Genomic DNA, 25,022 nt, shown 5'->3' on the forward strand with positions numbered 1-25,022 from the left:
TGTGACAAGAGACTGATCACCTCTGTGTTGATGGGTAGTATCTTGTACAAGAAGTGAGACTTGTACTTATTTGGTGTCTAAATAAAACTGTTGTAAGTATTTGTATGCTTTAGCGATTTTAGTACTAATAAAGTGAAGTTATACAAGACTTTGGTTTTAGTGTATCTTTGTCCGTCACGTCAGTTGATACCCTACAGAGAAAAAGGGTCAACAAAACTCTCACCTTAAACTGGACACAAATTTAATCCGACTGCATGAAAAAAGAGGCCTTTTTAAGAGTCTGGACTGTTCATTATTGGACTGTGCCAGTGGAATTTGGTGAGAGTTGGCCTGTTCATCAGTTGATGTCTGATAAAGTGCGAGACGTGCCAGAGGTGAACTCGACTGAAAGGGGTGCAGTGTTGTTGGTCTAATAAAACAGAAAATGTTGGAAATACTCAGCACGTCTGGCAGCATCTGTGTCAAGAGAGTCATAATTGCAGCAGCTTATTCGGGAGCAGAGAGTGCGAGCGAGTGATCAGCTGGGAAGGGGGCTGCTGGGTAAGTGAAACCCTATATATTTGGGCCGTTTCTGAACCCGAGACACTACACGGGTAGTGTCTCCCACCCGCCCTCCTCCTCTAACCAAAAAAAAAAGGACTCGGTGGTGTGTAGATAAGGTAAGGCTTTTTCTATTTCTCTTTTTTTTTATCGTGTGATTGGTAAAAACTTTTCGTTCCTTTTTCATTTAACTAAGTTAAGCTTAAGATGAAAAATGGCAGGAGATCTCAGACCCGTGTCATGCTCCTCTTGCTCAATGTGGGAGCTCAGGGACACGGCTGATGTCCCTGACTCCTTCACGTGCAGGAAGTGTGTCCAGCTGCAGCTCTTGTTAGACCGCATGACGGCTCTGGAACTGCGGATGGACTCACTTTGGAGCATGCGCGATGCTGAGGAGGTCGTGGATAGCACGTTTAGCGAATTGGTCACACCGCAGATTAGGATTGCTGAGGGAGAAAGGGAATGGGTGACCAACAGGCAGAGAAAGAGCAGGAAGGCAGCGCAGGAGTCCCCTGCGGTCATCTCCCTCCAAAACAAGTATACCGTTTTGGATACTGTTGAGGGAGATGGCTCACTAGGGGAAGGCAGCAGTAGCCAGGTTCATGGCACCATGGCTGGCTCTGCTGTTCGGAAGGGCGGGAGAAAGAGTGGAAGGGCTATAGTCATCGGGGATTCGATTGTAAGGGGAGTAGATAGGCGGTTCTGTGGTCGAAAACGAGACTACCGAATGGTATGTTGCCTCCCAGGTGCACGGGTCAGGGATGTCTCAGATCGGCTGCAGAACATTCTGAAGGGGGAGGGTGAACAGCCAGTTGTCGTTGTGCACATAGGCACCAATGATATAGGTAAAAAACGGGATGAGGTCCTACAAGCAGAATTTAGGGAGTTAGGAGCCAAGTTAAAAAGTAGGACCTCAGAGGTAGTAATCTCAGGATTGCTACCAGTGCCACGTGATAGTCAGAGTAGAAATGAAAGAATAGTCAGGATGAATGTGTGGCTTGAGAGATGGTGCAGGAAGGAGGGGTTCAGATTTTTGGGACATTGGGACCGGTTCTGGGGGAGGTGGGACTATTACAAATTGGACGGTCTACACCTGGGCCGGACTGGAACCAATGTCCTTGGGTGTGCTTTTGCTAACGCTGTTGGGGAGGGTTTAAACTAATGTGGCAGGGGGATGGGAACCAAATGAGGAGGTCAGTGGACAGTAAGGAGGTAGTAACGAAAGCCTGTAAGGAACTAGATAATGAAGTCAGCGTGACTAAGGGAAAGAGTAGGCAGGGAGCAGATGATGAACGCAAAGGGAGTGGTGGTCTGAGGTGCATTTGTTTTAATGCAAGAAGTGTAGTAGGTAAGGCAGATGAACTTAGGGCTTGGATTAGTACCCGGGAGTATGATGTTATTGCTATTACTGAGACTTGGTTGAGGGAAGGGCATGATTGGTAACTAAATATCCCAGGATATCGATGCTTCAGGCGGGATAGAGAGGGAGGTAAAAGGGGTGGAGGAGTTGCATTACTGGTCAAAAAGGATATCACAGCTGTGCTGAAGGAAGGCACTATGGAGGACTCGAGCAGTGAGGCAATATGGGCAGAACTCAGAAATAGGAAGGGTACGGTAACAATGTTGGGGCTGTACTACAGGCCTCCCAACAGCGAGCGTGAGATAGAGGTACAGATATGTAAACAGATCATGGAAAGATGTAGGAGCAACAGGGTGGTGGTGATCGGAGATTTTAATTTTCCCAACATTGACTGGGATTCACTTAGTGTTAGAGGTCTAGATGGAGAAGAATTTGTCAGGAGCATCCAGGAGGGTTTTCTAGAGCAGTATGTAAATAGTCCAACTCGGGAAGGGGCCATACTGGACCTGGTGTTGGGGAATGAGCCCGGCCAGGTGGTTGAAGTTTCAGTAGGGGACTACTTTGGGAATAGTGATCGCAATTCCGTAAGCTTTAAAATATTCATGGACAAAGACGAGAGTGGTCCTAAAGGAAGAGTGCTAAATTGGGGAAGGCCAACTATACCAAAATTCGGCAGGAGCTGGGGAATGTAGATTGGGAGCAGCTGTTTGAAGGTAAATCCACATGTGATATGTGGGAGGCTTTTAAAGAGAGGTTGATTAGTGTGCAGGAGAGACATGTTCCTGTGAAAATGAGGGATAGAAATGGCAAGATTAGGGAACCAAGGATGACAGGTGAAATTGTGAGACTAGCTAAGAGGAAAAAGGAAGCATACATAAGGTCTAGGTGGCTGAAGAAAGACGAAGCTTTTAAAGAATATCGGGAATGTAGGACCAATCTGAAACGAGGAATTCAGAGGGCTAAAAGGGATCATGAAATATCTTTAGCAAACAGGGTTATGGAAAATCCCAAAGCCTTTTATTCATATATAAGGAGCAAGAGGGTAACTAGAGAAAGGATTGGCCCACTCAAGGACAAAGGAGGAAAGTTATGCGTGGAGTCAGAGAAAATGGGTGAGATTCTAAACGAGTACTTTGCATCGGTATTCACCGAGGAGAGGGACATGAAGGATGTTGAGGTTAGGAACAGATGTTTGATTACTCTAGGTCAAGTCGGCATAAGGAGGGAGGAAGTGTTTGGTATTCTAAAAGGCATTAAGGTGGACATGTCCCCAGGTCCGGATGGGATCTATCCCAGGTTACTGTGGGAAGCGAGAGAGGAAATAGCTGGGGCCTTAACAGATATCTTTGCAGCATCCTTAAACACGGGTGAGGTCCCGGAGGACTGGAGAATTGCTAATGTTGTCCCCTTGTTTAAGAAGGGTAGCAGGGATAATCCAGGTAATTATAGACCGGTGAGCCTGACGTCAGTGGTAGGGAAGCTGCTGGAGAAGTTACTGAGGGATAGGATCTATTCCCATTTGGAAGAAAATGGGCTCATCAGTGATAGGCAACATGGTTTTGTGCAGGGACGGTCATGTCTTACCAACTTAATAGAATTCTTTGAGGAAGTGACAAAGTTGATTGATGAGGGAAGGGCTGTAGATGTCATATACATGGACTTCAGTTAGGCGTTTGATAAGGTTCCCCATGGTAGGCTGATGGAGAAAGTGAAGGCACATGGGGTCCAAGGTGTACTAGCTAGATGGATAAAGAACTGGCTGGGCAACAGGAGACAGAGAGTAGCAGTGGAAGGGAGTTTCTCAAAATGGAGACGTATGACCAGTGGTGTTCCACAGGGATCCGTGCTGGGACCACTGTTGTTTGTGATATACATAAATGATTTGGAGGAAAGTATAGGTGGTCTGATTAGCAAGTTTGCAGATGACACTAAGATTGGTGGAGTAGCAGATAGTGAAGGGGACTGTCAAAGAATACAGCAGAATATAGATAGACTGGAGAGTTGGGCAGAGAAATGGCAGATGGAGTTCAATCAGGGCAAATGCGAGGTGATGCATTTTGGAAGATCCAATTCAAGAGTGAACTATACAGTAAATGGAAAAGTCCTGGGGAAAACTGATGTACAGAGAGATTTGGGTGTTCAGGTCCATTGTTCCCTGAAGGTGGCAACGCAGGTCAATAGAGTGGTCAAGAAGGCATACGGCATGCTTTCCTTCATCGGACGGGGTATTGAGTACAAGAGTTGGCAGGTCATGTTACAGTTGTAACGGACTTTGGTTCGGCCACATTTGGAATACTGCGTGCAGTTCTGGTCGCCACATTACCAAAAGGATGTAGATGCTTTGGAGAGGGTGCAGAGGAGGTTCACCAGGATGTTGCCTGGTATGGAGGGCGCTAGCTATGAAGAGAGGTTGAGTAGATTAGGATTATTTTCATTAGAAAGACGGAGGTTGAGGGGGGACCTGATTGAGGTGTACAAAATCATGAGAGGTATAGACATGTTGGATAGCAAGAAGCTTTTTCCCAGAGTGGGGGATTCAATAACTAGGGGTCACGAGTTCAAAGTGAAAGGAGAAAAGTTTAGGGGGGATATGCGTGGAAAGTTCTTTACGCAGAGGGTGGTGGGTGCCTGGAACGCGTTGCCAGCGGAGGTGGTAGACGCGGGCACGATAGCGTCTTTTGAGATGTATCTGGACAGATACATGAATGGGCAGGAAGTAAAGAGATACAGACCCTTAGAAAATAGGCGTCATGTTTAGATAGAGCATCTGGATCGGCGCAGGCTTGGAGGGCCGAAGGGCCTGTTCCTGTGCTGTAATTTTCTTTGTTCTTTGCTCTTTTATAATTAACGTTTTAGGTGAATAACCTTTCATTTCAGGTTTGCAGCATCTGCAGTATTTTACTTCCTTTGGGCTACCTGGTGATTATGTGGCATTGATGGCTGGGGTGTCAAAAATAGATAGCTTCTCCACCTGTTGCGATTGTGTTGGGACAGCAGGCGATGAAAAAATGGAAATAAGTTAAAATGAATTACACAACTGCAGTGATCTCTTCCACAAAGCAGTTCAACCACCTTTAATTTTACGAGGCGTGATCAGACTTCTAGTTTATTGAAGAACAATTAATTTTGCAATATAGGTGACTTCCATGAAAAAAATACAGTTGATTTTTGCACAAAGTTACAGCAACATTGAGCACAACAAAAATCAGTTCACATTATGAAGCTAATTTCCCACTGCGCGCTTCTGACAGCCTCACCCACCTGGAGTGTGCAGCAGAGTGTGCATGTTGTACAAGCACACAATTTTCTGAACATTTACTTTAAATGATTGGGGAATCATGCCGGAGTTTCCCAGCTGCTGAAGCTTCCTGGCAAAGGGCGAAGCCAGAAGATGATCCCAGGTATATATTCCAGGACATTCCATGGGGATTTTCCCAAACTCCCATGGTATCCTTGATGGGATATTGGGACAAACACTGTGAGGTTACTGCACGAGGTCAGGAGAACCTCTGAAGAATTTCCAGTCCATTATATACATTGAAAATACAAACACATTGAATGGAAAAAAGTCAATTCAGTTGTCAACACTGAGGGCTGATGAACCAATGCTTTGGCAAATTGTTATCCATTGTTAACCTACAAATCTTTATTGTGTAAAATCTAGTCACAGCTATAAGTGTTGTGGCCCCAGTTTAAACTTATAGGTCTAGAAACTACGGTAAATGTGAACATTTGCACTTCAACCATTCAGTAATGGGACAGAAATGTGGCAGTCATTACTACAGTAATGCATCATGCACATGAATCTCACCTTTTAAAAAGCTGAAGTGAGAAACATTCATTTAAGATGAGTAGATTCAAATATTTTTTCCACATTCTTTGTTTCTGGCATTGCTGGAACTATTCTGTACTCCTCTGTTGTTGTGGGATTAACTAACCCTTGATGATAGTTTCAAATTATTCTGCAAGAGACCTATTTACAGTATTTACCCTGCATTTGCTCTTCATACATCTTAAAGAGAATTAGTGATTTTGAAAGAACAGAGCAGGGTTATTGTAAAATATCTTTCAGTCAGTCCATGCCAGACATATGCCGAATAAGGGCACGATGAGGATAGTTTTGCAATTCGGTTGACTGGACATTCTGCAGTGCACTGAAGGTGTTGATGAATCATGAGACAGTAATGTAAAATTACACATCCTATTGCCCTGGAAGCCAAAAACAAAGGATAGTTCATATATCGCAATGTAGAATGCTTGCTTTATGTTAAGTGTCAATTTGTGCTTAGCAATCATTACGTTATTACACAGTCAATAAAAAAGAACATCGAAACGATTGAATTAAGGAAATGTGTTCAGAAAATGGATCATTCTTAAATATAGCACAAGCTGAATTTTAAGCTGTTTCATTTTCTGGGCTCATCAAGGATAGGAACCACAATGCTGGAGAATAAGGACCCTTTCCTTCTTCTCTCAGCATTGTGTTAGGTAATCTAACCTGGACTGAATTCTTCTGAAACTGCGATCAGGTGCTTTGTTGGACTAGGTTAGAAAAAACATTATTATTCAGTGCCGGATACTGACAATGAGGGAGCAATGTGGAAAAGTTGTTGCTGCTGGGCTGAGTGGCCTCCTTCTTTGATGTATCATTCTAATGATTCTATGGTAAAATTACTCATCACTTCCCCAATGACATTGGATTTTAACTTTTCGACATGCTGGCTGCAGGGGAGCCCAGCAGCATATGAGGAAGTTGCTGAAACCCATCAATCAGTGACTTCTATACGCAGCCAATGCATTAGCATCTGAAGTCTGGCTTTCCCAACAATTAGCTCAAGTGGGTGTGATGATGAACTGCATCTGCCTATTTCAGCTCAACTATTTAAAAGGACACTGCGAGGAACAGACTATTAAAGGTATTTAAACAGAGCCAATACCTGGAGCTATGGACACTTAATGTTGCAAGGCAGCACCATGCTTTGCTGATGCCCCCCGATAGCTGATGCTGCAGCTGTAAGGGCCCATAGGGAGACTCTGTTTCCTGCCAATGGGAGAAAGAAGCCTGCCACAGAGGTGAGGTTGGAAGTCACTGAGGAGATCAGCAACAGGAGTAGGATACTCCTTCAGCTGGAAGAGTTTTAATGATCTAATCAGGGCAGGGAAGGTGAGTGGCATGGCACATTCAAGTATAGTCTGATGTGCGTCTTACCCTAATTCCACTCAATCTGCCTTCCCAACCCTTCTCTTGCACATCTCTCCTCATACCAACACACCTTGCAGGTGCACCCATCCCTCCCTGTCTAGGCACTTTCTCACATCCCCATCTGACCATCCACCAACTGACACTCACCCCCATCTTAATGCAATGTCACACCCATCCCTCGCAGTGACCTTCCACATGTTGTCCTTCTATCCTCTCAACACATTCCGTTTCACACGCTCATAGTTCTCTTATTTCCCTCCTTGCAGGTGATGAGAGCACAGAATGCCAGGGAAAGGCAGAGAACCCTAAGTGGCCCTCCAGCCGTCTCCACATTGACAGCTGCAGAAGATAAGCTGAGTTTAGGCATGCCTGGCCTTTGGAGATGGTGAGATGGGGGCCTCCCAGCTACTTGGTGATGGAATTAAATATCACACATAGCAAAGCATGCACTCATGTTGACTTGATGAAAGATGATAATGTGCACACTGTTGATGGCACCTTCTTACCCTGAAAGTTCTAATTCATGCCTGTTATCTCCCACATGCTTTTCAAGCATTCCACAGCAGGAAGAGGATGAAGACGCCTTAGAGGAGGCCATTCACTCTGAGGATATGCTGTCACAGGACTTATTTTTATTCCTTCATGAGATGTGGGTATTACTGGCAAGTCCAGCATTTGCTGCCCATTCCTAATTGCCCTTGACAACTGAATAGCTTGCTAGGCCATTTCAGAGGGCAGTTAAGAGTCAACCACATTGCTGTGGCTCTGGAGTCACATGTAGGTCAGACCAGGTAGGGACGGCAGATTTCCTTCTCAAAAAGACATTAGTGAACCGGATGGGTTTTTACAACAATTTATGACAGTTTCATGGCACCATTACTGAGACTAGCTTTCAATTCTAGATTTTCATGAATTAATTGTGGGGTTTGAACCCATGCAGGGCATTAACCTGGCCCTCTGGATTACTATTTCAGTGACATTACCAATACGCCACCACCTCCCCATGCGTTCATGCATACTGTCCATTGGCACACAACAGGTCCTGTGAGTAAAAGACTTTCACTTAGGCAAGGAAACAGGTGTGAAGTCTCAGGATTTAAAGGATTTTCTTGCCTGTCACTTGTTCAGCCCCCTCAAATCCTACTGTCCTGTCAGCTTGATTTTCCTGGTGAGTTCCATGGAACTCAGGAAACCCATGCACACACATTTAAATTCAGAAATACCTGTTAAAACAGCTGATAATGAGGTATTTGCATAATTACCAACCTGCCTGTCCTTTGGGAGTTTTTCCATACACAGCAAATCACGCTGAGGTTAAAGGTGGAAGTCGGCAGGTTACTGTTGGTTTCCCAATGCACCGTCAATTTCGGCCCCTTTTACCAGTCGCCCACTCACAAACATTAACTTTTTCAAGTTTAAACTCACCCCATTGAGCTTTGGGGCATTTTTAAATATATGTTCTGTACTAATCATGCTACATTGGTAAAATATTACATATTAATGCACTTAATATTCCGAATCTAGTGTGTCCCACATTTAGAAAATTCATTAAATAAATGCTAACTGCATCTACATTTAAGCTTTGAAAGCTGCTTGACTGGGTCAATAAAAAATCTTCCCTAAACATGATCTCAATATAAGATAAAATGCAAGTCTTCTGGTTGTTATCCTTTCTAAAATATTTATAATGAGTAGGTTATAAAAACTTCATCCAAAGTTTTTGTAGTCAAGCTTAAATGCACAGAAATGATTAAAATCAACAACTTACCAGTTTTCATCATCTATATTTTCAGTTTGACTAAAAGGGCCCAAACAAGCAGAATGGCAAAGAATGCCCAGCGTAAAATGCTCCATATAAAATAGTACAGAGAATTATTTTGCCTAGGTAGATAGAAGACAAAATGGTTTAATCAAAATAGTTTTCCATATCCAGAGTTACCTTGGATGTATGAATTATTTGGTTACACTTGTGATGGAAGGTAACAAGTTTTTCTACTGTCCTGCTCCTGGTGCATGCTGGGAAATGACACACTTTGACCCATGACATTCCATCTATTAAAATTAGTGGACAGTCAGTATTGAGTTGGAAAGTGCACTGTCTCCCAGTATTAGCTTGTACCAAGAGCATTGAAGTGGCAAATCTCCAGTTTCCTTCTCTCATTAGATATGATAGCATAATGACAGCATAGTATCACGAAATCAGCTTCTATTGATATCCATGTGCTACAAGAATACTTGCTAACGTTAAAAGTAGAAACAGAAATGCTAACGTTAAAAGTAGAAACAGAAAATGTGGAAACAGGCCAGTCAGCAATTACAGACAGAGTAGCTGAGTTGAACATTTCAGGTGTAGACTCTTCATCAGAACTGAAATGTTACCTTGCCTGTTTTCCCCACAGATGTTGACTGCCCTTTACCATCATTTCCTGATTTTGATTCAGAAATCCAGCATCTACAGGACTTTTGTTGTCAATAAAATGTATTTTTATGTTTTGATTTAAACATACAATCAATACTGTGAACAAAAGATGTGGGTAGGCTGTTGTTTGCGAGTTTTAAGTGCAATACTTAATGAAGAAAAAGAAATTGGGGCCAATTTTAATTCTGCAGGCAAGAAATACACAGGATCGGGTGGAACCCAGCTTTTACACCTGGCAAATATTAAATTGCGGGTGGGGGATGGTTGGAAAACCAATATTGCACCTGATCCCATCAGTTTCCTGACAGACGCATCAGTTTCCTGACAGACGCATTGGGTTAAAATTGCTCCGTTAGAAACAGTCTATGACAGGTTAAAATACTTTTTTAGAATATATTCCTTGCACAGTTTGAAACAATGCAGGGCTCTTGGGTGTATCGGACTTTCATAGACCTCCATCATGTGAAGTAATGAATGAATAATGCTAAATTTCAATCCGTGGGGGTTTAGCGCTTGGAATTTCTACGACTGATCTCGCACTTTGGCCATTTGTACCATTTCTCTTGGGTTTTCACCAATTTCCTGCTGAGGTTATGGCGAGAGATGGGGAGAAGCCCCATGAGAATTTGCGCACAGATCTTTAACTAAAACTAATCAAAGATCTTTTTTTATGTCCTGGTAATTTTTTCAAGTGTAATAAATTGATGACTTTGGTGGCTAAAGGATGGCAAATTACAATGTACCATTGGTGCAAGTGAGGATTCAGTTCTGTGTCTGTGGCTTGATTTTAACTATTGGGTGTCCAGGTGTGCGAGACGGCCGACTGATAGTGCTGTCTGTCCTGACTTTTACTTCTATTGACTTCAACAGGACAAGATCTACAACTGGCTGCCACACACACTTTGCATTATTGCATAAAGGCAAAAATGCCCCCTTTTGATTCTGGTATGGGTGTTAAAGATGCATTTCCTTCCACAGGACTGACCTCCCACACTTTGGGCAATTATCCACCTGTACCTTCTCAGAATCTCTCATATTGCAGTAGGACATTACTCATTATTGTGGTTAGGAACATAGCAAAATAGAAAATTTAAGGCACAGAAAGAGGCCATTCGGCCCATCATGTCTGTGCCCGCCAAAAGATAATCCAGCCTAATCCCTCTTGGTCATTAGTCCTATAGGTTATGACACTTCAAGTGCATATCCAAGAGTTTTTTTTTTAGAACAATGAGGGTTTCTGCCTCTACCATCCTTTCAAGTAGTGGGTTCTGGATCCTCTCTGGGTGAAAAAAACTTTTCCTCAACTCCCCTCTAATCCTTTTCACAATTACTTTAAATCCATGCCCGCTGGTTATTGACCTCTCTTCTAAGGGAAATAGGTCCTTCCTATCCACTATATCTAGGCTCTCAAAATTTTATACATCTCAATTAAATCTCCCTTCAGACTCCTCTGTTCCAAAGAAAAGAACCCCAGCCTACCCAATCTTTCCTCATAGCTAAACATTCCTGACAATAGCCTCATAAATCTCCAATGTACCCTGTCTCCAGTATGATCAGAATTGTGCAGAGGCAGATGTCCAGAATGGTCCAGTTTAAGTAGGTATGCCATTTACCTTAGGATTTCCTTGCCCGATGGATCACCTGAGATTGAAGGAAGTAACTTGTAACCTGTTAAAAATTACATAAATGATTGATTATATAGATTATACTGTCAAATTGTGGTTCACATCAGTCTTAGCCATCAGAGATAAATTTATACTGATTTGTGATAAAAAAGATGGAAAATTTCATGGGGATAGAATTAGTACCAAAATGAAACACTTTGTCGTTTTTCACTATTCTGCTGGCTTACTCTTAATTGAAAACTTTGGAAATTTTGAAAAATACATAATAAGTCATGCAGCAAATTATGTAAACTCAAAGGCATACAGCTGAAAAATATACATGATAATAAAAAAATTCAGATCCTACCTTCATTGACTTTAAGTTCTACAGGACTTAAGATGTCCGACAAAAATCTTTCAATTCCACACCAGTACAAGCCTTGGTCATTCTTTGTTAATTGATTCATCGTTACTGAAAATTTTCCTGCTTCATTATCAGCAGCAATGGTTATTCTGCCATCAGAATTTGTCTTCCTCGGGCCTTGGGTTCGTACTAGAATAGTACAATCTTCCCAGTTGTCGCCTCTGCACCAGTACTTTTGAAAATTGCTGTAGAATTTGTTGTATGTACATGTGATATGGACTGATTGTCCCACTGACCCATTTACTATATCCGGTCCATCTAGTGCAGCGCATGTAACTGTTCAGTGTGAAATTAAAACACATGTTTTAATGTACAATAAAAGTAAATAAATGCAACAGTTTAATAGCATAGAGTGTATTTTGAATGTTTAAACTTTAAATATGTGCATTGAGACTCGTAAACTTACTCTGCCAATTTGATCATTCTAATGATGTGCTTAAGGGACCTCCATGCTTACTGTCTTTTGCAAAGGAGTACAGAAAGCATTCTGTACTGAAACCCTTCTGCTCTCGTGGAACTATGGGGCAAGATGTTCGGGCCCCGCCAAGGTCTGGAATGGAAGCGGACGGGGTCTGGAAATACCAGCATGGCAGTGTGCCGGATTCCTGACCTAATTCCCGGCATCAGCCATTTTGGCTGAGGCGGGCTCGGGGCCGAAGGAGCTGTCCAATCCCACGAGGCAGGCAGCCAATTAGGCTCATTAAGAGCCTTGTCAAAGGTAAGTTAAGTTAAGGAAAATCCCAGTCGGTCTCCAATTTCCCAATGTGACAGGGGGCAGATCCATTGCCTGGAGGCACGACCCAGTGGCAGGCCAGGGTGCCAGTGATCCAGGCCAGCCTATGGGCCTGGGTGGGGGTGAAGCCAAAGGCTATCCGGTAGAGGGATATCCTCCCACAGTGTGGCCTGGCTGCTGTCTCTCTTTTTCAATTAAATTTTTAAAGAAGTGGATGAGAGAGGACCGTCGTGTTGAAGTGCTCTCCCAGTTATTTACTGCTCATTGGAGCCAGATGCACCTCTGAAGCTGGAAGGCCTCTGAATGGCCCTCTAGCTTCAAAAGTCCGCCCAACACCCTTAATTGGTCTGGGAACATGTCTCCATGCCAATTAAGGGGGCGATCTGATCAAAATCCTAAAGAGTGACTGTTTCCCCCATTCCCCACCGGGGTAGATTCAGGAACTGGAAAGAGTCCCAGCTCCTGTTTCCTGCCCCCATGGTGAAAATTCAGCCCATGGTCTTTCAGGGCTAAATTATGTGGAGAGATTACTCGTGGAGAGAAGTTGTATTCCTTGGAATTTAGAAGGTTGAGGGGTGATTTGATTGGAGTTTTCAAGATATTAAGGGGATTAGATAGGGTAGTTAGAGAGAAACTATTTCAGCTGCTGGGACAGTCTAAGACTGGGGGGCAATGACTGAAAATTAAAGTCAGGCCTTTCATTATTGAAGTTAGGAAACACAACTACAGAGAAAGGGTGGTGGAAGTTTGGAACCCTCTTCCACAAATGGCAATTGATGCTAGGTTGATTACCTATTTTAAATCTGAGACTGATAGAATTTTGTGAACCAAAGATACTAACGGATATGGGGCAAAGGCGAGTATATGGAGTTAGGTCACAGAATAGCCATGAACTTATTGATTGTTGGAACTGACTCGAGGGACTAAATGGCCTCCTTCTTTTTCTATGTTCCCATAATATGATGTAAACATTAATGAAAATTGATTATCACTTCAATGTTTGAAGCAGTGTACATGGAACATTAACCTGCAAATGTTTACATAACAATAAAATGGCCATTCCATACGCCTTAATTCGAAAATTTTGTAAGCTATCTGTAAAATTTAACGAAGTGACTCCTGACAACACAAAACATGCGCAGAGCGATCGCGGACGTCATCAGTGCGTGCAAACATTTGCCAACTTGCCAGTATGAATGTGCATATGCGCCCGGTGATGTCACCATGCCATGCTATCATCACTCCACAACAGGCGTGATTGCTGGTTCCATTCCCCCGAACAGTTCCCCGCTCCTTCCCGCCATCCCCGCTTCAATTGCCGCTTTCAATTTCCCGCTCCGTCCCACCTCGCCGCTACATTCCCTCGACCACTCGTTCTCACCCTTGCCCTTCCCTCACCCCCCCTCAACCACTCACTCCCAGTCTCGTCTCTTCCACTTCGGCCGATCGCTCCCCACTGCGCCGCCCGAAGAAGTGGCAGGGGGCAGGGAACAAGCCGCCGAAGTGGCAAGGAGAGGAGCAAGCGGCCAATGGGTGTTGGGCGATGCGGCAGCGAGTGACCAAGAAGAGGGAAGCGGTGGGGCCTGCATCGAGTGGCCGGGGTGGGGGAGTGGGAGCGAGCGGCCGAAAGGGAGAGCTGGGGAATGAGTGGCTAGTAGACGGGCATGGGAGCGAGTGGCGAAGAGAAGTGTGATGGGAGGAGGGAGCGGGGTACTGTTGGGGATGGGATGGAAGCGGCGATCGCAGCCACTTTGGGGATTTGGGTTTAAGGCTACGTTTGCATTTTGTGACAAATTGAGCAGCGCCATCTTTAATACTGGTCGCTGCCCGAGACGTCGCAGAAAGTGACATTTCAGTCGATGAGGCTGCATTTGTGCATTTGACAATGCTGCGCCACCTAGTGTTTGAGTTGTCAGCAAACACGGCCAATATTTAATATTAGTCCTGTCATTGTTCAACTGAAGGGATTCTCGATAAGCTGGTTCCAGCTAACTTCAGTCTGAGATACTGGTCCTTGCAGCTTCCATTGCTCACATTTCATCTCTTGCAGTCACTCTTCACTGACCTATAAATGAACATACTTGTACCCGGGTCACTGTACACAGATCACTAAAATATAGTTGTTAGGTACATAGAAAAATCTAAAAGGCTGACGGAATGTTAGCTTTTATAACCAGAGAGTGAGAATATAAACAGGAGGAAGTTTTGCTACAGCTATAGAAAGCCCTGATTAGACCACTAGGAACAGTTTCTCCAATGATAGGAGGGTTGGTAACCAGAGGACACAGACTTAATGTAAGCAGCAAAAGAACTAGAAGGGAGATGAGGCAAAATATTTTTACACTGTGCATTTTGATCTGGAATGCGCTGCCTGAAAGGGTAGTGGAAGCGGATTCAAGAGTAACTTTCAAAAGGGAATTGGATAAATATTTGAAGAGGAATCATATTGCAGGGCTGTGGGTAGAAGTAGAGAAGTGGGACTAATCGGATATCTCCTTTAAAGAGCCAGCTGAATGGCCTCCTTCCAGCTATATATGATTTTATGATTCTAGGATGTTAAGGGATAGAAAATCAGGCACTGATCATCACTCTGTGAGTGGTACTCCTCACCAGTAATACTCAATTGTGCATTCACCTTCCTGTCCACTAGTTTCCTTTCTACACTATCAATTCCAATAATCTTACAACACTGCTGCTGAAAACGAAAGGAGACTTGCCATCTTTGCACTGTGTGTCATTTCCTCAGGTTCTTTGATCCACCGTGTATTGACTGTGGAATATGAGGAAAACTCATTCAAATCATGGTGAAGCTTAAAAGAGCTGCATTAGGATGTGTCGCAAAGAAGGGTGACACCCTTTGCAGCAGGCGGCCACACTTCTGTATAAACCCATGTACTAACAGCTGAGTATGCATCAGGCCGGCTCATATGGACCTGGGAACCAATGCTGTGGTTTTTCTAGTGCAATTGATGTGGTATTGGGTGAGGACAATGGTTCTCTATGTTGGTTTGGCTGAGATTTCAGACAGGATGAGCGACTTGCTACAACATGGTAATTTATGCTGTCATTCTTTCTAGCTCTTTTCTACAAATTGATGTGAGGGGAAGGATTTTTAACTCATGATCACCCAATCAGCACCTGATTAGTAAAATAGGTGTCAGGCTTCCAAATTATGGACTGGATTTTCTTTGCTGCCAAATGTGTGGGCCAAGCCCCACCGTGTCCCCGTGATCTTCCTTGATGGGGCCAATGATAATGAGCCGGTCGGGCCACCCCTGCCCCCACCCCCCCCAATCACGTGGAGGCAGCAATGGCTTCAGCTGCCTGGGCGCAGGCACTGGCACCATTATTAAAGGGCCACCAGCCCTGCCGGGTCTTTGAAATTTTTAAAGGGCTACCTTCCCCAATGTACCACCGATAAACCTTCCCTCCCCCCAATAACAACTAAATTCAATATTCACCCTCTTCCCCCCTCAAAACACTTGACCTTCCCCCCCCCCAAACTGAACAAAGTGCAAAGGTCACTCCTTCTCACCCTCCCCTACACTAGTAATTTGCATCAGAGCCAGTCACCTTCCCCTCCCCCACCCCCACTGCACGAAAAACCATGTTCCCCCCTTCCCCACCGTGGTGCCGCCTGCTTTCCCTAGACGGGAAAGTGAAGGCACGTGAGTGGCAGCCGCCACACAGAAGATTGTGGCCCGAAGGTAAGATCGCTGTTGATTTTATTTAAAGGTATTCATTTCATTAATTTAAATATGTTAATCCAGGTCCCGTCGCCCAGTGGCGGGGTGGGGGGTGGGGTGGTGGGGGGGGGGGTGCGGTCTGCCACGGAGCCTTGCTGCTGCCGGGAAGATCGGGCCCGGCACTGCCGTCGTTGGTCTACATGTCAGACCGCTGCCGGAACGATCTTCCGGCTCCCCCCGCCACAGAGCCCGATGCAGGAGCTCAGTAAAATCCCAGCCTATGTGTGGTGATTTATTTGCGTCCAATATCTGCCAGAACTGCACTTGACATCGTTTTAAGGATCCTTCTGCCAGATTTGACTTCATGAGCGCTGAATTTTTCCATCTTAAAGCTAGTCCAAAAATCCTGGGTGAGAACAGTCGAGGAGGGCATTATAATAGCAAAATTGTAAAGGGATCCTCACCTGCACTTTGGTAAGTTCCTGGTTATAAAGGCCTGCTCGGGTCTGCAATAAAAACCCAACCCGAGCCCAACAGAACCACATCCGACCCGAGCCCGACCCGGCCCGAGTCCTTCCATTTTTTCCCACGCCCGACCCGACCTGGCCCGACCATCAGTTAACTTACTTTCTGTTTTTCACATTGTTGCTGATCTGCACAAGCTTAAAATAACTCCAACAAAACCACCTTTCTAGTCTAAAAATTAAATTATTAGTGGAGCCACTTATTTGTGATAGAGCATGTCCGACCCGGCCCGAGCTGAGTCCGAATGCTGGACCCGGAAGTGCAACCCAACCTGACCCGACCCCGACACATGTCGTCGGGTCCCGTCAGGTTCGGGTTGGGTAGCAGGCCTTTACCTGGTTAGTTTGAGATTGATAGTGAGTTTTTATACCTACTTCTAACTATGTTGGCTGTTGTAGTTGACTTTAAAAGTGGTAACTTCCAAGCTGTGGTGAAGCTATGCCGAAATAGGACCTATCAATATCCAGCTGGCTAACCATCTCCATTTGTTGGTTCCCAAAGAGGGAAGAAGGAATCAGAGTAGTTGTGCAGTACAGGCCAACCTAGAGAAATCAGAGTAATCGGATACATAAAGAGTGAGCAGCAGAAGCGGATTTTGACAATTAACCCTTTTATATAAGTTAATGAACATGTGTTATGTAAGTACGTTGTATGCCTTCATGTTTGATAATTGTTCCTTGCCACAGTTCGGGGGCAGCTATAGAGAGTGCAATGCGAAAAATAGGCATGCTTGTGCATTTGGCAAGTGTGTGCAAAGCTCCATCAAACTTATGGTGAAGTACTATTACTCCTACTTTTGTATGACAAGAGATGTGATTAGCAACATTCAAATGCCTACATCTATAGGCAGTCCCTCGGGATCAAGGATGATTTTCTTGCACTCTGGTTCTGTGCATTTTAAGAAGGCTATTGCAGTCGATGCATGATCCGCAGACTCTACCACATGTAGAGCAGGTGGTGTTTGAAGGATCGGGTCGAGGAATTGCTTGGGGGAAGCTGTGCACTCCTTCTGCTGCCTGGACATGGCCTCATTATGCTCCTGTCAACGTCTCTCGAGGTGCTCAGTGCCTTCCTGAATATTCCTCCTCCATTGTGGACATTTGTGGGTCAGGGACACCCATGAATCGGTTGGATGTTTGATCACTTCAAGTATGGTTTCAGAACATCCCTAAAGTGTTTTCTCTGTCCTTCTGGGAGTCCCTTGCCACAAAGAATTTTGGAGTAGAGCAGTTGTTATGGGAGCCCAGTGTCAGGCATGTGAATGACATGGACTGCCCAGCAAAGTTGATTTTGGTTGATTAACGTCTCGATGCTAGAAACGATGGCTTGGGAAGGGATGACATTAGACTGCCTAACCTGCCAATGGATTTGAAGGATTTTGTGACTGATGGTATTTTTCCAGTGTCTTTAGATGCCTGTTGGAGATTGTTCAAGTGTGTTTAAAGTAAGACCCATCCTGTCATATGCTTCAGTGAAAGAGTCAACGATGACATGGCACTCAGTCTCTGAGTGAGCACATACCACAAGCATCATCTGTGTGCTGAAGCTCGATGACTGAGCTTGGAGTGACCTTAGTTTTGGAGTGGAGGCAATGAAGGATGAATAAATTCCCATCTATCTCCACTCCTGTGGGCAGCTTTCTGGAAGTGAGGTGCAGAATTGCGGTGAGGAAGAGAGAGAAGAGGATTGGTGCAATGACACAGCCTTGTTTGACCCCAATCTTCATTGACGTAGGGTCTGTGGTGGTCCCGTTGGTAAAGATCACAGCTTGCATATCATCATGCAGTAGGCAAAGGACGGTGACATAATTCTGAGGTCAGCCAAAAACCCTTATGATTGACAGAGTCAAAGGCTTTCGTGAGGTTGAGACCTTGTAAAACGGTTGGTGCATTTTTCCTGGATTTGCCACACAGTGAAGATCATATCTACAGTGTCACCCATTGGGTGAAATTCACATTCACGACTCTGAAAGGAGCTCTTCGACCACTGGGATGAGGTGGTTGAGGAGGAGCCTGGCAGTAATCTTATCTGTGAATTCAAATAACCTAGTCTAGACTGGTGAGTATCCACAGAATTGACTTGGTATAAGTCAGACATGCTAGTGCCAAGTAGTTTAAGCAGGTATTGACTAATAATGTGGTCCATAGTCTGCAATTGGTGTTACATTGCGCCTTGCCTCTCAGGTGTAAGAAATGACCAAAACTGATACATGATGTTTGGAATCCGATCATTGTTTCTGGGGTAGGTTGAGTGCTGGAAGTTGTTTTTAGGGGATTGGCAATCGGCTCTTTGTTTGGAACATCAGCATTATCCCAGGATGCTTTCCAGTGTGTCTTTAGGATTAAGTGAGGAAACTGTAAAAACAATAGGCTGATCCCAAAAGGCTTGCGAGCTTCCAGCCATGTCTTTGTAAGCTTCTGGAGATCTGCCTGAATTGCTACGTTCAGGCTGGCCATGGGTTGACTGTACTCATGAGTTGTATGTGCATTTTTTTGGATTCTGGATGGGGGTATTTGTGCCAAAGTGGGCACCTATTGAACAGGTGTTGATGTTAATGTTCTGGTTTGGTATGTGCACTGGCCACCCAGAATGATGTGCAATATTCAATGGTTGAACATACTGGTACTAAAGACACTTCAGTGTGTGCATTGGCACCCCAAATACCATCCGAGGGTTTAAGAATAAGGCTAGTCCTTGCTTTTACCTTTTAGCATTTCTTTTCCAGGTGAGCTTTAAAAGTTAATCTTGTGTACAAAGTTACACCCCACTACTTCAGACAGGGCTAATTTTGGACTGTTCATCAAATAAGGTGACATTAAATGGTTCCTTGGCTTGACTTTGCTGTTTTGGTGAAAAGGTTTGGCTAAGGTTTTTGGAAGCCGAAGACGGTGATGTCTTTGACCTGTGTCACAATGTCATCATCATAAATGAACTTATGCAAAATTGCGTCACTAGTGTAGATGTGGAATAGTGAAGGAACAAGCACAGCTCCTTGAGGTTGATCATCGTTGAGCTTGTGTGCTTTTCTTATCTGTCCATTCAAAAGGCTCTAAGAACAGAACATAAGAAATAGGAGCAGGAGTAGCTCATATGGCCCCTTGAGCCCACTCCACCATTCAATAAGATCATACTTCAACTCCACTTTCCACACTATCACCACATTTCTTGAGTCCCTTAATGCCCAATAATCTATCAACCTAACGCTTGAATATACTCAATGATTGAGCATCCACAGCCCTCAGGGGAAGAGAATTTAAAGATTAACCACCCTCTGAGTGTAGGAATTTCTCCTCATCTCAGTCTCAGGTTGGCAATTTAAGATGATGACCCCTAGTTCTAGACTCTCCAGCCAGAGGAAACAGCTTCTCCGCATCTAGCCTGTCAAGCCCTTTAAGAATTTTATAGAGTTTAATGAGATCACCCTCATTCTTCTAAACTCTAGAGAATATAGGCACAACCTACTCCATCTCCCCTCATAGAACAGCCCTCTCAGGAATTAATCTAGTGAACCTTTATTGCACCCTCTCTAAGGCAAGTATATCCTTCCTTAGGTAAGGAAACCAAAACTGTATTGAGTACTCCAGGTGTGATCTTACCAAAGCCTTATATAATTGCAGCAAGATTTCTTTACTCTTATGCGCCAACCCCCTTGTAATAAAGGTTGACACACCAATTCCCTTCCTAATTGCTTGCTGCACCTGCATGTTAACTTTCTGTGATTCGTATACCAGGATACACAAATCCCACTGAATACCAACATTTACCAGTCTCTCGCCTTTTAAAAAATATTCTGCTTTTCCATTCTTCCTACCAAGGTGGATAATTTCACACTTCCCAACATTACACTCCATCTGGCACCTGCTGGCCCAACCACTTAACCCATCTATATCCCTTCACAGCCTCTTCTTCCTCCTTGCAGCTTACTTTCCCACTTAACTTTGTATCAAGGGCAAACTTGGATACATTACATTCAGTCCCCTCATCTAAGTCATTGATATAGATTGTAAATAGCTAAAGTCCAAGTACTGATATTTGCTGCACTCCATTAGTTACATTCTGCCATCCTGAAAATGACCTATTTATTCCTATTCTGTTTTCTGTCCATTAATCAATCCTCAATCCATGCTGATATATTACCCTCAGTTCCATGATTCTTGTGCTGAATTTTACTAGCCCTCCGATGTCGGGGGTCATGGTGATGGGGAAAGTTCTTCTGGGAGAGGCCCGCCATGATCCCTGATGCTCGGAAGGCCCTGTCGCATTTTACCAGCAGCGGTGAGGCCTTGGTGCGGCCCCTGCCGCTCGGTGGTGGAGCCTTCATTTTAGTATGCAAATGATATTACAATTAAAGAATAATTACTTACCTGGTAGCGACGGCTGTCCCAAGCCGATATTCCGGCCATTCCTTCGGAGCTCCGTTCGGAGTTCCAAGGCATGACACTGGTGGGGAGGGGAGAGGAGTGAAATGTTCAGGGTGGGGAGTGGGGAAAACCATTCCGATTGGTTGTGGGGATGCTGGGAAGGGGTTGAGGGTTAGAAGTGCTGAAGTTGTGGGGGGGGGTGGTGGAAGTTCGTCATTTAAAATATTTGTTTTCCGGGGGGGGGATAGGTTATTTTATTTATTGAGAACTCCATCTTGAAAGTTCCAAAAACATTTTATTTCGCGTTTCAGTTCAACGGCACCTTTAAAAATTTAAAGTTACCTTAAGGGATTGAAGTCCTTTAAAAATGGCGGCAGCGCCTGCGCAGTAGCACCAGAAGCCATTGCCGGGGACAGAGCGGTCGCCCCCTCTACGTCATTAGGGCAGCCGCTCCGCCCCCTCCATTTAAATGTGCCCTTGCGCAAATTATTTGGGAGGCTCAGTGGCAGCTGCTCCGCACGTGTGCCAAACCTTCTTTCGAGCTCACGCCGTTATAAAATTCAATGCTTTGTGTGGCACATCATTGAATGTGTCATGAAAATCCAAATATACTACATCCATTGCCCCCGCCCCCCCTCCCAGTTACATCCCTCCAATAGATTTGTCAAACACAATTTTCCTTGCATAAAACCATGTAGACTCTACCTAATCATATTGTGATTATTCATGCCCCTGATAATACATTCTAGCATTTTCCCTCCTGCCAATGTCAGGCTAACTGGTTTATAGTTCCCCATTTTGCCTCTCCCTCCTTTCTTAAACAGGGGGGTTATGTTTTCTAGCTTGAAGTCCATAGGGGCTGTTCTAGAATCTAGGGAATTCTGGAAGATCAAAACCAATGCATCTACTGTCTCTGCAGCTACATCTTTTAAAAATCTTGGATGTAGGCCAGCAGGTTCAGGGGATTTGTCGGCTTTTGGAAAGAAGGAAATAAAGAAAGACTTGCATTTATATAGTGCCTTTCATGACCACAGGAGATCCCAAAGCAACTTGCAGCCAATGAAGTGCTTTTGAAGAGTAGTATTATGTAGGAAACAGAGCAGCCAATTTGCGCACAGCAAGCTCCCACAAACAGCAATATGATATTGACCAGGCAATCTTTATTTTACGGATATTCATTAAGGGACAAATATTGGCCAGGACACCAGTAATAACTCTCCTACCCTTCTTTGAAATAGTGCCATGAAAGTTTTTATGCCCACCCAAGAGAGCAGCCAGGACCACAGTTTAACATCTCATCCAAAAGATAGCACTTCCAACAGTGCAGCACTCCCTCAGTATTGCTCTGGAGTGTCCTTAAGTCACTGGTGTGGAATTTGAACCCAGAACCTTCTAACTCAGATGCAAGAGTGCTACCAACTGAGCCACAGGTACACTCGGCTCATTAATTTTCCAGTCCATTATCTTCACATATCAATTACTTTAATTTCCTCACTCTCACTAGACCCTTGAGTCCCCACTATTTCCTATATGTTATTTGTTTTCTATTATAGAGGAATAGATTTGAAAAATAGAGAGGTTATATTCAACTTGTATTGAATCTTGGATGGACCACACTTAGAGCACTGTGTACAATACTGATCTCTATGGACATGAATGTAACTCAGTGCAAGTGAATGGATTTTGAGTTTTTGAGTTACAAAGTGGATACAGAGGCACTGAAGAAGGTGTAAAAAAGATTTACACAGTTGATACCAGAAGTGAGAGGTTATACCTATCATGAAAGTCTGAGCAGGTTTGACTTCTTTTCTTTAGAAAAGAGAAGGCTGAGGGTTGACCTAATAGAGATTTTAAAAATTATGAAGGGCTTTGACACGATAAACAGAGAGATGTTTCCACTTGTAAGAGAATCCAAAACCAGAGGACGCAAAAATAAGATAGTCACCAATAGAGAAGTCAGGAAAAACTTCTCTAAGCAGGAGCAGTTAGAATATGGAACTTGCTACAAAATGAGGGAGTTGAGGTGAATAGCATAGACGTATTTAAGGGAAAGCTAGATAAGTGCATGATGGAGAAGGAATAGAAGGTTATGAAGGTAGGGTTAGATGAAGTTGTATTGAAGGAGGCTTGTGTGGAGCACAAACACCAGCGTTGGGGCTGAATGGCCTGTTTCTGTGTTGTAAATTCTATGTATTTACATTTACAAAATGATGTAAAGTTTAAGAGTATTTATTTTGACAACCTTTCACACACCAGCAAATTTCTTTCTCACCTGGGTGTGGTCATAGGTGAGAAAACATTCACTGATTCTGATAATTCCATCCATTTTTGTGCTACTCGCCAGAGGTTGCTGTCTTTATCGCCCCTACCACTTCTTAAAAATTACCATTTAATTTTACTTTTCTTAGTCTTGTGCAATAAGGCTGCAGAACATAATAGTACAGCGAGTGAAACAGTAAGAAGTAGAAAGTGATTAAAAGGATTACGACATGGATGGGTGTATGCTATCCTTTTACATTATGAAGAGGCTTTTCTTCGGAGCAGATTGCTGACACATCAAACTGCATGGATTCATAAAATGGCTTTAATTATTTGAAACTGATATTGAAACAAAACATACAAGAATAGCTGAAGCTACATTAAAAAGAAACAAAAAGAAAGAGTTGCAATTATATAGCGTCTATCACACCCTCAGGATGTTTTACAGCCAATAAAATGCTTTTGAAATGTAATCACTGTTGTAATGTAGGAAAACATGGCAGCCAATTTGTGCACAGCAAGCTCCCACAAACAAAAATTAGATGAATGACCAGATGATTTGTTTTTATGTTGGCTGAGGGATAAATATTGGTCAGGACAGAGGAAGAGCTCCACTGCTGTTCTTCACATTGGTACCATGAAACTTTTTACATCTACCTGAAAGGGCAGGTGCGTTGTCTCAGCCTTCAGTACTACCCTCGAGTGCCATCACGGTTTATGGTCTCTGGAATGGGACTTGAACCCAGAAACCTTCTGGTTATAGAGACTAGTGTACAACCATTGAGTCACAGTTGACACCAAAGAGGCATTGATATATGGGGCTGGATTTTCTTGTTTTTATGCCTGGGTGCGTTGGATTTCCTATAGGAAAATTGGGTAGGGAAGATTATACCCTCTCCAGCAACGGATACCATCTGGTTTTCTGTACATTTAAATTAACTCTTAATGTTAACAAATTTTAATTGGACAACAATTCTAGAAGAGAGTTCTGCTAATAATACTTATTTCTATAAATCTCACACTAACGCACACAATTGTCATGCACCCATAGAAGTTCATAGCAATTGTTTCTTACCTGAGGAGATCATGAAAAGATGAAATGCAAAATCCATACTTTAATGTTTTAAAAATGAACAAGTATCACAAAGTTATAGAACTGTTCCTACTTTTTCACTTCACTCAGCTTTACTGAGCAACGTGACTGAAAGCGAAACAATAATATTCCAGATTCTGGTTTTCATCTGTTCAAGTTGACAGGAAGTATATTTTAAGGAATGGGGAGGGACTAATGACAAATGAATTATTTTGGTCTTTATTAAACTTTTTAATGGATTTTTTTTGGCTGTTTCTGCAAGTCTGGCAGAACAAAAGCTATTAGTATGAGTCCGATTTTGGAGGGTTTTCTCAAACAAAGCTGTGTTTAATATCCAAATATCAATGGAAGGTCAAATTTTATTTTTTGATCGCTGGCTGGATGGCTACCATAGATAATCTGGACACTTGAATTAGAAGAATGAATCATTACATTAAATAAAGTAGATTTAAAAAAAAGTGTTTTACTTGATGTAGTAGCTCCCTCTTGATCACTGCCCTCCTCCCCCATACCCGAAGACCCCCCCTGAAGGCTGCCACCAGAATTATAGCAGCTGGGCATTCTTCCGGCCTTTGCCAGTGAGTTGCCAAGTTACACGCAATAAACATCTGCAGCTTGCTGGTCTTATTAAAATGAGGCTCTCGGCCCAATATCAATCGAACTGTGGACCTAGCTATTCCGGCACAGCGATTGACAGATCCTGTCAATAGGTCATGTGAACCACTTTGTACTCTAAAGTACTTTGGTTTCTAAACTGTCCTGGGAGGAAGTACCCAAGTTTCTGTTGCCATCTATTGCTTTTTGAACTTTATTCC

General features: G+C 43.6%; 1 protein-coding gene across 1 annotated transcript; it reads right to left on the reverse strand.

Annotated features, from left to right (window-relative positions):
- Window positions 1–4,973: 4,973 nt before the first annotated feature.
- Window positions 4,974–24,296, reverse strand: LOC137383951 (CMRF35-like molecule 7). Its single transcript, XM_068057390.1, has 5 exons — window positions 24,190–24,296; window positions 11,494–11,826; window positions 11,136–11,190; window positions 8,872–8,984; window positions 4,974–6,109 (listed from the first exon to the last, which is right to left on the reverse strand). Exons 1-4 carry the CDS (start codon window positions 24,224–24,226, stop codon window positions 8,885–8,887), a joined length of 525 nt encoding a protein of 174 aa, XP_067913491.1. The 5' UTR covers window positions 24,227–24,296; the 3' UTR covers window positions 4,974–6,109; window positions 8,872–8,884.
- Between the last annotated feature and the right edge of the window lie 726 nt (window positions 24,297–25,022).

The sequence above is a fragment of the Heterodontus francisci genome, chromosome 25 (assembly GCF_036365525.1).
Source record: "Heterodontus francisci isolate sHetFra1 chromosome 25, sHetFra1.hap1, whole genome shotgun sequence".
In the NCBI taxonomy this organism is placed as follows: Eukaryota; Metazoa; Chordata; class Chondrichthyes; order Heterodontiformes; family Heterodontidae; genus Heterodontus; species Heterodontus francisci.

Bases quoted from the DNA above. Each gene is read 5' to 3' on its own strand.
- LOC137383951 (XM_068057390.1), bottom strand. From the start codon at position 24,226: ATGGATTTTGCATTTCATCTTTTCATGATCTCCTCAG. The intron at 11,827-24,189 runs GTAAGAAACAAT...CACACTGAACAG, and splicing joins TCTTTTCATGATCTCCTCAG to TTACATGCGCTGCACTAGAT. The intron at 8,985-11,135 runs GTAAATGGCATA...CTATCTACCTAG, and splicing joins TCGGGCAAGGAAATCCTAAG to GCAAAATAATTCTCTGTACT.